Consider the following 13,462-nt stretch of genomic DNA (forward strand, 5'->3'; position numbering starts at 1 on the left):
GACTCAGTGCCCAACAGGCTTAAACTAGATTATTTACAAGAGTTTTCATGAATAAGTGAAGATTTAAAATATATATATTTATTTAACCGTTATTGAACTAGGCAAGTTATTAAAAACGATTTAACTTAAATATAGCTGCTCTCTTGAAGCTCAAAGAGATCTCACAATATTTATTTTGATATCAAAATAAATCACCCAGGAATATGAAATTATTTTATTACTACTACTTAGAGTGCAAAGGCCTCCTTTTGAAACCTTTTGGTCATACCTTGATGGCGTAGTTGACCAACGGATCCTTGGCGTAGGAGGCAGTGTAGTAAACAGAGTCTCCGGCTTCGCAGCAGGGCTTCCCTGTTGTCAGCCTGAAGTGCGACCAGCTGTCCGTGCCAAAGCGCAGGTGGTCCTTCTGCCCGGCCATAAAGCGGTCCTCGCACTTCCCCGCCAGCTTCCTCAACGTGTCCGTGTGCAGCCCCCGGATGCGACCCACCACCTCCTCCCAGCTGTCCATGCCATTGTAGAGGGCCTGCCTCTGGGGCTTGCTGCTCCCGCCACACCCACCCACCCTGGCCGTGGTCCGAGCCTTACCCGCCAGGGACTCTGCACTGTGGCAGCCCCGCCGCTCCCGCCCCGTGGTGGCGCTGGGTGCCGAGGCCAGGCACGACAGGCTGTTGGCCCCTCGGCCCTTGTTGACGGCCGCCACAGGTCTCTCCAGGGAGTCCCCACTCTCCTGGTCATGAGGGCGGGCCTCAGAGCTGAGCGAGGAGCTGTGGCTGCCCGTCTCCCAGGTGGAGTCCAGGTCGTACAGGGGGTTGGCCACGCTCAGGTTGGTACCCCCGGGTTTCGCCTCACGCTTGGGCCTCAGAGGGAGCTCCTTTCCCAGGCTGGAGGTCTCTGTGCTGGGGCGGGCTACCGACTTCTTGGGCAGCGGCGGCGGAGTGGCTTTGGAGGCCTCCTCGTCCAAGTCGGCCAGGGTGTCATCCGAAGCCTTGACGTTCCGTGGTTGCTTCAGCGGGATCATGTTGGCTCTGGATTGACCTGCGAAAGGAAAGAGAGATTACAACAACAATGCACGTTTCAAACATCAACAGTTCAGCATCACCAAGTTATTGAGCCAAACGATTCGCCTGTATAGAGAACCTAAGACATCCGACAACCCTATTCCTCTGACAGTATTCTCATACTTTAGTTCTCATGTACAGCAGCTACATATGCTGCCTAGTTCCTCCCTGCGATAGGTCCTGGGGCGAATTCAGGACACCAACCAGAACAGAACAGCTGGTAGTAAGTCTATCCAACTAGCCACCATGTGGTTCGAAAGTAAATCTCTCCTCAAGTGGTTTTCAGAGAGGCTTAAGGAGGCACTTGGAAAGTGATTTTGTCAGCGGGCTTTAGTTAACAGTGCCCTCATTTTGTCCACCATGGCAGAAATCCCTAGATCCCTCAAGCTTTTCTCCAGAGTGATGGTTCGGTGGGGGTCCCTAGTCAGGGTGAAAAGGACCACAGAAAACTCACACAGCTTGAGTGACGGGAATTAAAAAGCATTAAAAATAACCATTGTGTCACTCGTCAGAGAAAGTTTATTGTAGACTTCGATGCGTACACTTCAGGGAACTGTAAAAAAATTACATAATTGTAAGACGTTAAAAGTTGTAGGCTTGTGCTTGTTCTGAATCCCTTCTCATCTTCCTTGGACATTTTGGTTAGGCCTGGAATTTCATTAAACACTGCATGAGATTTCTTGATGTTAAAACTGAAAACATCTGTTCGTACACACCAATCCAAAATACTCTTGGCTGCCTTATCATTTAGACGCTAAATAGGCTACCAAAGATCTGAATATCGCCTGAAGGGAATAAAGCAAGCCTCCTATCACTCGTGTAAGATTCTGTCCAAGACTGGGAGGCCTGTATCCATCATCTTGTCTAAGAACCAAGATATGGAGTAATGAGCACTGAGGATCAGATGGAAATAAGAGGCACATTTTTTTTTAAAGGAAAATAACAGTATTTAACATTTCCCCTTGCAAATCCGTTGTAATCCCGCTAAAGACAACAATCTTTAGCCTAATCCAAATGTATGAATGACCCTGCCACTAATGCTCTTGCTACTACTTTCACTTGGAAAATCCTCCTGAAACGTGTACACACACACACCGATGATTTTCAGATCTATGTACAGAAGCAGTGTTACCATCTGTTCCTGGAGGACCCCCCAGGGTTTTTTTTTTTCTTTCTATTTTTGTTTTAGCCCAGCACTAACCCATTTGATTCAACTAAGTTAAACACCGAGCATTTGATCAGTTGAATCAGGTGTGCTGGGCTGGAACAAATATGTGCAATTGACACGGTACTAGGCCAAAAGTGAAAATGGCTTTAAGTGACCAATTTCTAGATTTAGTCCTATAACACTGGGTTCTCCAGCTGCACGGTGACATGAGGCTTCTGCTTCTTGGAGAGTCTACCTCACCAACTCAGGAGGGATTGCTCTGCTATTGCCCATGCCTAGCTATATGAATCACTGGTGTGTGTGTGTGTGTTTGTGTGTTTGCGCATGTATTTTAAAAGGAGAATGTGAGTGAGTGTGTGTGTTTATGTGTCTGTGTGATGGTGCATGTGCGAAGGGTGCAGACCTGCCAACCCTGTCCGACTTTTTAGGAGTACAAGACGCGTGCGGCAAATTGGAGATTCAACTCGCGCGCATAGCACGTGCCGAAATTGGGGTTTTCTTTCCATGCTCGTGCTGTTTGTGAGGGATCGCAATTATAGAATTGTACCAGATCAAGTCTATAAAAGGTTGGAATACTTTTTTGAAAGCATTCCATTTACACATATGGTCAAAGTCACTAACAAGATCTAGTTAGAAAGAACACACAAAGGGCCTTAATTCTTGGAGTTTTTTTATTAAACAAATAATAACAAGTTATTTGTTCAGGAACAAAATGTACAAACGTCTTAACCCCACAATTTTTTTTTTTTTTTTTTTTAAACTGACGTGATAAGAACAAATGTTTGAAGCAGAGCATCCGTAACAAATTAACATATCCAGAATAAAAACGAAAAAGCTATGATAGGAAACAGTGGGTGAGAACAAATCTTCTGGAGACCTTCAAACGTTCAGGAAACCATTTCCTAGACAGATTTGCCTGGTAGCTAGAATATTTGTCCTTATGCAGCAGGGCATCAGGGTAGACTTCTCTGTGGCAAACAGTTCCTCTGGCAATCATTGAAACCTTCTTGGTAAGTATCTATATCCACAGTAAAACGAGTCCTATATCGACATAACCTGAAAGGCTGCTCAGCAAGGAAGAAGCCACTGCTCCAAAACCGCCATGAAAATTCCAGACTACGGTTTGCAACTGCACATGGGGACAAAGATCGTACTTTTTGGAGAAATGTCCTCTGGTCTGATGAAACAAAAATAGAACTGTTTGGCCATAATGACCATTGTTATGTTTGGAGGAAAAAGGGAGACGCTTGCAAGCCGAAGAACACCATCCCAACGGTGAAGCATTGGGGTGGCAGCATCATGTTGTTGGGGTTCTTTGCTGCAGGAGGGACTGGTGCACTTCACAAAATAGATGGCATCATGAGGGTGGACAATTATGTGGATATATTGAAGCAACAAGCAGACATCAGTCAGGAAGTTAACACTTGGTTGCAAATGGGTCTTCCAAATGGACAATGACCCCAAGTATACTTCCAAAGTTGTGGCAAAATGGCTTAAGGACAACAAAGTCAAGGTTTTGGAGTGGCCATCACAAAGCCCTGACCTCCATCCTATAGAAAATGTGTGAGCAGAACTGAAAAAGCGTGTGGGGGCAAGGAGGCCTACAAACCTGACTCAGTTACACCAGCTCTGTCAGGAGGAATGGGCCAAAATTCACCCAACTTATTTTGGGAAGCTTGTGGAAGGCTTCCTGAAATATTTGAAGTTAAACAATTTAAAGGCAATGCTACCAATACTAATATTATGTAAACTTCTGACCCACTGGGAATGTGATGAAAGAAATAAAAGCTGAAATAAATAATTATATTATTATTCTGACATTTCACATTCTTAAAATAAAGTGGTGATCCAAACTGACCTAAGACAGTAAAAATGTCCTATGATTAAATGTCAGGAATTGTGAAAAACTGAGTTTAAATGTATTTGGAAAAGGTGTATGTAAACTTCCGACTTCAACTGTATGTCACACTTGCACAAATGCGACCAGTTATTTTTCATATTTAAATTTCATTTATTTCACTAGCAAATGCGTGTGACCTGCTGGCACTTTAGAGCCCACTGAATGTCAATCTTATGTTCTCTAACGTTAGCTTGAAACAATTAGTGTTTACCTTTCCACAACAAAGTCAAAAAGGGATTCGTTCCTGTGCTTACGTACAGCTGACAGTCAGCAAACTCAGCATCACAACAAACAGGAGGGGCAGACACAGGGTAGCTACGTCCAATAATGATGTATTAATCTCCATGTCCGTTGGCACAAACTCCGCACATGTCTGTGTGTCGCAGCTCGAGAATCGGGCTGTTAGATTTACTCAGTGGATTTCTTTTTTATTAAAATGTTTTTAAAAATATATATAAATCAGGCCTTATTAATTTCTGCGAACTTTTAACTCGGATCTGGTACCTGCGTACATGGACAGAGAATTGCGTAGTTGGTACGCAAAATGCGTGCATGTTGGCAGGTCTGAGGGTGGTGTAGGCGAACACTTGCAGTGCTGTAACAGTGCATGCAGATCTGGTACGTGTTGTGTATTAAAGTGTGTGTGTGTGTGTGTGTGTCAGACTGAGATATATTATCACCCTCACCATGCTTGTCTTCTCACACTGCAGGACTTAACAGTTATGACAATCTTAAATGGATCCAAGAATCCGGGTAATAGATTCTAGATTGGATTGTTTTATGGATGGCTTGAGAAGGCAATGGGCTATACTCCAGTGGGTAGAGACATTTCAAGAACAACGCATATACAGTGGGGAGAACAAGTATTTGATACACTGCCGATTTTGAAGGTTTTCCTACTTACAAAGCATGTAGAGGTCTATAATTTTTATCATAGGTACACTTCAACTGTGAGAGACGGAATCTAAAACAAAAATCCAGAAAATCACATTGTATGATTTTTAAGTAATTAATTTGCATTTTATTGGATGACATCAGTATTTGATACATCAGAAAAGCAGAACTTAATATTTGGTACAGAAACCTTTGTTTGCAATTACAGAGATCATACGTTTCCTTTAGTTCTTGACCAGGTTTGCACACACTGCAGCAGGGATTTTGGCCCACTCCTCCATACAGACCTTCTCCAGATCCTTCAGGTTTCGGGGCTGTCGCTGGGCAATACGGACTTTCAGCTTCCTCCAAAGATTTTCATATGGGGTCAGGTCTGGAGACTGGCTAGGCCACTCCAGGACCTTGAGATGCTTCTTACGGAGCAACTCCTTAGTTGCCCTGGCTGTGTGTTTCGGGTCGTTGTCATGCTGGAAGACCCAGCCACGACCCATCTTCAATGCTCTTACTGAGGGAAGGAGGTTGTTGGCCAAGATCTTGCGATACATGGCCCCATCCATCCTCCCCTCAATACGGTGCAGTCATCCTGTCCCCTTCGCAGAAAAGCATCCCCAAAGAATGATGTTTCCACCTCCATGCTTCACGGTTGGGATGGTGTTCTTGGGGTTGTACTCATCCTTCTTCTTCCTCCAAACACGGCGAGTGGAGTTTAGATCAAAAAGCTCAAATATTGTCTCATCAGACCACATGACCTTCTCCCATTCCTCCTCTGGATCATCCAGATGGTCATTGGCAAACTTCAGAGGGGCCTGGACATGCGCTGGCTTGAGCAGGGGGACCTTGCGTGCGCTGCAGGATTTTAATCCATGACGGCGTAGTGTGTTACTAATGGTTTTCTTTGAGACTGTGGTCCCAGCTCTCTTCAGGTCATTGACCAGGTCCTGCCGTGTAGTTCTGGGCTGATCCCTCACCTTCCTCATGATCATTGATGCCCCACAGGGTGACATCTTGCATGGAGCCCCAGACCGCGGATGATTGACCGTCATCTTGAACTTCTTCCATTTTCTAATAATTGCGCCAACAGTTGTTGCCTTCTCACCAAGCTGCTTGCCTATTGTCCTGTAGCCCATCCCAGCCTTGTGCAGGTCTACAATTTTATCCCTGATGTCCTAACACAGCTCTCTGGTCTTGGCCATTGTGGAGAGGTTGGAGTCTGTTTGATTGAGTGTGTGGACAGGTGTCTTTTATACAGGTAATGAGTTCAAACAGGTGCAGTTAATACAGTATGTACAGATTAATTTTGTATCGCTCAGAAAGATGGCAGGAATATGAGCATTTGTGATTTCAGACTTTTTTGTTATAATACTTATTTTGGACAAAGCCTAATAAATCAAATGGAAAAAGACTACATTTTGAGGATCAATTGTATATAACAGGAGGGCTTTTTAAAGAAAAACTAACACGTCTGTGAGAGCCGGAATTCTTACTGGTTGGTAGGTGATCAAATAATTATGACATGCAATAAAATGCAAATGAATTACTTAAAAATCATACAATGTGATTTTCTGGACTTTTGTTTTAGATTCCGTCTCTCACAGTTGAAGTGTACCTATGATAAAAATTACAGACCTCTACATGCTTTGTAAGTAGGAAAACCTGCAAAATCGACAGTGTATCAAATACTTGTTCTCCCCACTGTACACACACACACACACACACACACACACACACACACACACACACACACACACACACACACACACACACACACACACATATATATATATGCAAAGCAAAGGTAGGCCATATATATACACTACCGTTCAAAAGTTTGGGATCACTTAGAAAAGCAAAACATTTTGTCCATTAAAATAACATCAAATTGATCTGAAATACAGTGTAGACATTGTTAAAGTTGTAAATTACTATTGTAGCTGGAAACGGCTGATTTTTAATGGAATATCTACATAGGCCCATTATCAGCAACCATCACTCCTGTATTCCAATGACACGTTGTGTTAGCTAATCCAAGTTAATAATTTAAAAAAGCTAATTGATCATTAGAAAACCCTTTTGCAATTATGTTAGCACAGCTGAAAACTGTTATTCTGATTAAAGAAGCAATAAAACTGTCCTTCTTTAGACTAGTTGAGTATCTGGAGCATCAGCATTTGTGGGTTTGATTACAGGGTCAAAATGGTCAGAAACAAAGTACTTTCTTCTGAAACTCATCAGTCTATTCTTGTTCTGAGAAATGAAGGCTATTCCATGCGAGAAATTGCCAAGAAACTGAAGATCTCGTACAACGCTGTGTACTACTCTCGTCACAGAACAGCGCAAACTGGCTCTAACCAGAATAGAAAGAAGTGGGCAGCCCTGGTGCACAACTGAGCAAGAGGACAAGTACATTAGTGTGTCTAGTTTGAGAAACGCCTCACAAGTCCTCAACTGGCAGCTTCATTAAATAGTACCCGCAAAACACCAGTCTCAATGTCAACAGTGAAGAGGCGACTCCGGGATGCTGGCCTTCTAGGCAGAGTTACAAAGAAAAAGCCATGGGCAAAAGAACAGAGACACTGGACAGAGGAACATCCCGGAGTCGCCTCTTCACTGTTGACGTTGAGACTGGTGTTTTGCGGGTACTATTTAATGAAGCTACCAGTATGCCAATATGTAGATATTCCATTTTTTTTATTTTTTTTTATCTGCCGTTTCCAGCCATTTACAATATGAACAATGTCTACAGTTGTGGCCAAAAGTTGAGAATGACATAAATATGAATTTTCACAAAGTCTGCTGCCTCAGTTTGTATGATGGCAATTTGCATACACTCCAGAATGTTATGAAGAGTGATCAGATGAAATGCAATTAATTGCAAAGTCCCTCTTTGCTATGCAAATGAACTGAATCCCCCAAAAACCTTTCCACTGCATTTCAGCCCTGCCACAAAAGGACCAGCTGACATGTCAGTGATTCTCTTGTTAACACAGGTGTGAGTGTTGACGAAGACAAGGCTGCACTCTGTCATGCTGATTGAGTTTGAATAACAGACTGGAAGCTTCAAAAGGTGGGTGGTGCTTGGAATCATTGTTCTTCCTCTGTCATCCATGGTTACCTGCAAGGATTATTATTTGTGTCATTCAAAACTTTTGGCCACGATTGTACACCATATTTCTGATCAATTTCATGTTACTTTAATGGACCAAAAATGTGCTAATCTTTCAAAAACAAGGACATTTCTAAGTGATCCAAAACTTCTGAACGGTAGTGTATATATTTACAGTACCAGTCAAAAGTTTGGACGCACCTATTTATTCAAGGGTTTTTATTTTTTTAACTATTTTCTACATTGTAGAATAATAGTGAAGATATCAACACTATGAAATAACACATATGGAATCTTGTAGTAAACAAAAAAGTGTGAAACAAATCAACAAATATTTTATATTTGAGATTCTTCAAAAGTAGCCACCCTTTGCCACCCTCATGACAGCTTTGCAAACTCTTGGCATTCTCTCAACTAGCTTCACCTGGAATGCTTTTCCAACAGTCCAACTCATCCCAAACCATCTAAATTGGGTTGAGGTCGGGTGATTGTGGAGGCCAGGTCATCTGATTGATGCGGGACAACAGATAGCCTAGTGGTTTGGGCGTTGGGCCAGTAACCAAAAGGCCGTAATTGTAAACAAAAATATGTTCTTAACTGACTTGCCTAGTTAAATAAAAGGTTAAATAAAAAAATGAAATAATTTTTTTTTTAAATGCAGCGCCATCACTCTCCATCTTGGTCAAATTGCTCTCACACAGCCCGGAGGTGTGGTTGAGTCATTGTCCAAATGATTGTTCCACTAAGCGCAAACCAGATAGCATTCTGCAGCGATACGCCATCCTGTGGTAGCCTTGCTGGTTAAGTATGCCTTGAATTCTAAATAAATCACAGACAGTGTCACCAGCAAAGCACCCCCGCTGCATCACACCTCCTTCTCAACCGTTCACCTACTCTGCGTGTCACAAAGACACGAAAGTTGGAACCAAAAATCTCAAATTTGGACTCATCAGAAGAAAGGACAGATTTCCACAATTCTAATGTCCATTCCTGGTGTTTCTTGGCCCAAGCAAGTCTCTTCTTCTTGGTGGTGTCCTTTAGTCGTGGTTTCTTTGCAGCAATTGGACCGTGAAGGACTGATTCACGCAATCTCCTCGTAACAGTTGATGTTGAGACGTGTCTGTGAAGCATTTATTTGGGCTGCAGTTAATTGCCGGATTCTGAGGCTGGTAACTAATGAACTTCTCCTCTACATCAGACTCTGGGTCTTTCATTCCTGTGGCGGACCTCATGAGCGCCAGTTTCATCATAGCGCTTGATGGTTTTCTTGAAATTGTCTGGATTGTCTGACCTTCATGTTTTAAAGTAATGATAGACTGTTGTTTCTGTTTGCTTATTTGAGCTGTTCTTGCCATAATACGGACTTGGTCTTTTACCAACTGGGGCTATCTTCTGTATACCACCCCTACCTTGACACAACACAACTGATTGGCTAAAACACACCAAGAAGGAAAGAAATTCCACAAATTAACTTTTAACAAGGCACACCTGTTAATTGAAATGCATTCCAGGTGACTACGTCATGAAGCTGGTTGAGAGAATGCCAAAAGTGTGCAAAGCTTTCAACAAGGCAAAGGGTGGCTATTTGAAGAATCTCAAATATAAAATATGTTGATTTGTTAAACACTTTTTTGGTTACTACATGATTCCATGTGTTATTTCATAGTGTTGATGTCTTCACTATTATTATGCAATGTAGAAAATAGTCAAAATAAAGAAAAACCCTGGAATGAGTAGATGTGTCCAAACTTTTGACTGGTCATTGACCTATGAATAACCCCCACGGGCAGTCAGAACATTTGACTGGTCATTGACCTATGAATAACACCCACGGGCAGTCAGAACACCACTTTCAAAGGCTCTAAGTACTGTAGACATTTTGAAATCACACAACCCAAAAGGCACAACCCATGGCAATGTTAAAAGTTAATGACATGCCCATTGCCCATATGCTGTCTATATACATTAAAGGTGGCTGGACCATCCACTAACATTAAACAGCAACGTCATAGCTTCAAATGGCTATTTGCGTGTGGAACTGTTACAAAAAGGGATCTTTAATTGTTATGTAAGTGTCTTGGAGAGTTAGGTACAAGGACGGTGCCAACTAACTAGGCCTATGTTGACTCAGCGATCATGGTCACATGGAAAAAGCTGCAGTCCCAATCCTCCACAAATCTCCCCTGGATTAAAGCCTAATTGCATTTAATTTCCTTTATAAATCCAAACTTGGCATAATTTCTGCAAAAGCTATCTTTAAATATACACTCCCCTACATATTTATTTAGACAATGAACCTAAAACTTGTAATTTGGCGCTATACTCCAGCATTTTGGATTTGAGATTTTTTTTTAATCATATGAGTGGGGCCTCCCGAGTGGCGCAGAGGTCTAAGCAGTCATGTGTTATATTGAAGAAACATCTCAAGACATCAGTCAGGAAGTTAAAGCTTGGTCGCTAATGGGTCTTCCAAATGGACAATGACCCCAAGCATACTTCCAAAGTTGTGGCAAAATGGCTTAAGGACAACAAAGTCAAGGTTTTGGAGTGGCCATCACAAAGCCCTGACCTCAATCCCATAGAAAATTTGTGGGCAGAACTGAAAAAGTGTGTGCGAGCAAGGAGGCCTACAAACCTGATTCCGTTACACCAGCTCTGTCAGGGGGAATGGGCCAAAATTCACCCAACTTATTGTGGGAAGCTTGTGGAAGGCTACCCAAAACGACATTTGACCCAAGTTAAACAATTTAAAGGCAATGCTACCAAATACTAATTAAGTGTATGTAAACTTCTGACCCACTGGGAATGTGATGAAAGAAATAAAAGCTGAAATAAATCTCTCCTATTATTCTGACATTTCACATTCTTAAATAAAGTGGGGTTCCGAACTGACCTAAAACAGGGGATTTTTACTAGGATTAAATGTCAGGAATTGCGAAAAACTGAGTTCAAATGTATTTTGGCTAAGGTGTATGTAAACTTCCGACTTCAACTGTATCTAGTCCCCCCATTTGAATTTGTCATAAGTATATGGACAAATTCACCTATAGTGTATTAAAGTGGTCAAACATTTAGTATTTTGGTCCCATATTCCTATAGTAGCACACAATGACTACACCAAGCTTGTGACTCTACAAACTTGTTGGATGCATTTGCAGTTTGTTTCGGTTGTGTTTCAGATTATGTTGTGCCCAATATAAATGAATGGTAAATAATGTATTGTGTCATTTTGGAGTCACTTTTATTGTAAATAAGAATAGGTCTCTGAACACTTCTACATGAACTCTTTATACTCGCATACGGGTTGAAAATGTCAGATGTGGACACTGATAAGAGCCTAAATTGGAAGACAGTGGCTGTACAGTAACATGCTATACATGACGTCAGAGCACAACTTCTTCTCTTCACAGCGTATTATTGGTATTGACTGACATCGGTTCTGAATTTGAGGACTTCACGTGACAAGAAGTTGAGGATTATAATAAATACCGCTTTTATGTCATACAAGCAAGCCAAAACACCCGAGTCCAAATTTGCACTTCACATTTCCATATCATAAAACTAATGTAATATACAGTGTCAATATTTATGATCACTATGCTTTATGTACAGTTACAAGATGACATGACTTCATAGTTCTGAACAGAATAAGCCTACAGTGGCTTGCGAAAGTATTCACCCCCCTTCACATTTTTCCTATTTTGATGCCTTACAACCTGGAATTAAAATTGATTTTTGGGGGGTTTGCATCATTTGATTTACACAACATGCCTACCACTTTGAAGATGCAAAATAATTTTTATTGTGAAACAAACAAGAAATAAGACAAAAAAAACAACTTGAGCGTGCATAACTATTCACCCTCCAAAGCCAATACTTTGTAGAGTCACCTTTGCAACAATTACAGCTGTAAGTCCCTTGGGGAATGTCTCTATAAGCTTGGCACATCTAGCCACTGGTATTTTTGCCCATTCTTCAAGGCAAAACTGCTCCAGCTCCTTCAAGTTGGATGGGCTCCGCTGGTGTACAGCAATCTTTAAGTCATACCACAGATTCTCAATTGGACTGAGGTCTGGGCTTTAACTAGGCCATTCCAAGGTATTTAAATGTTTTCCCTTAAACCACTTGAGTGTTGCTTTAGCAGGATGCTTAGGGTCATTGTCCTGCTGGAAGGTGAACCTCCGTCCCAGTCTCAAATCTCTGGAAGACTGAAACAGGTTTCCTCAAGAAATTCCCTGTATTTAGCGCCATCCATCATTCCTTCAATTCTGACTAGTTTCCCAGGCCCTGCTGATGACAAACATCCCCACAGCATGATGCTGTCACCACCATGCTTCACTGTGGGGATGGTGTTCTCGGGGTGATGAGAGGTGTTGGTTTTGCACCAGACATAGTGTTTTCCTTGATGGCTAAAAACTACACTTTTGTCTCAATAATGGATTTAAATGGTACTCCGTGGGATGGTTTCAGATAAAAACATTTTACCCCAACCCTGATCTGTACTTCTCCACAACTTTGTCCCTGACCTGTTTGGAGAGCTCCTTGGTCTTCATGGTGCTGCTTGCTTAGTGGTGTTGCAGACTCTGGGGCCTTTCAGAACAGGTGTATATATACTGAGATCATGTGACAGATCATGTGACACTTAGATTGCACACAGGTGGACTTTATTTATCTAATTATGTGACTTCTGAAGGTAATTGGTTGCACCAGATCTTATTTAGGGGCTTCATAGCAAAGGGGGTGAATACATATGCACACACCACTTTTCCATTTAATTTTTATTTATTTATTTGAAACAAGTTTTTTTTTTTTTTCATTTCACTTCACCAATTTGGACTATTTTGTGTATGTCTATTACATGAAATCCAAATAAAAATACATTTAAATTACAGATTGTAATGCAACAAAATAGGAAAAATGCCAAGGGGGATGAATAGTTTCCAAGGCACTGTATGTTTGTCGTATTGTGAATTTTTTTTGCGGGGAACACGCATCGGAATGCACTCGTGACTCTATTTTATGCGCACCAAAATTATGATCTGCTTCTCTGAATTGCCTTGTAAAAGCCTAACACTGTAATGTCGTATTTGGTAACTTAGCTAGCCATGTTGGCAATAGAACACACTTTCAAATGATGCCCACTTGAGCAGATTGCGATTTATAATGGACCATTTTTGGAATGCGTAAACAACAGTAATTGTGTGACGGCGGGTTACGCAGGACTGTGTCCCAAAGAAAACTACACGTCTGCTTGCTCTAGTTCCTCAACAGCACAGTTAGGAGAGCTCAAATTAGCACCTCATAGTGGAAGACTCTTCTTTTCAGTCATTCAAATTAGG

The 13,462-nt window shown here is 41.8% G+C and overlaps 1 protein-coding gene across 1 annotated transcript in view; it reads right to left on the reverse strand.

Annotated features, from left to right (window-relative positions):
* Positions 1-13,462, reverse strand: part of peak1 (pseudopodium-enriched atypical kinase 1) — a 54,412-nt gene that overhangs the window by 18,336 nt on the left and 22,614 nt on the right. Inside the window, exon 3 of the mRNA XM_039017094.1 lies at positions 269-1,035. Within this exon, the coding sequence (XP_038873022.1) occupies positions 269-1,035 (767 nt within the window). The remainder of the gene's footprint in view (positions 1-268; positions 1,036-13,462) is intronic.

This window comes from Salvelinus namaycush, chromosome 21 (assembly GCF_016432855.1).
Source record: "Salvelinus namaycush isolate Seneca chromosome 21, SaNama_1.0, whole genome shotgun sequence".
In the NCBI taxonomy this organism is placed as follows: domain Eukaryota; kingdom Metazoa; phylum Chordata; class Actinopteri; order Salmoniformes; family Salmonidae; genus Salvelinus; species Salvelinus namaycush.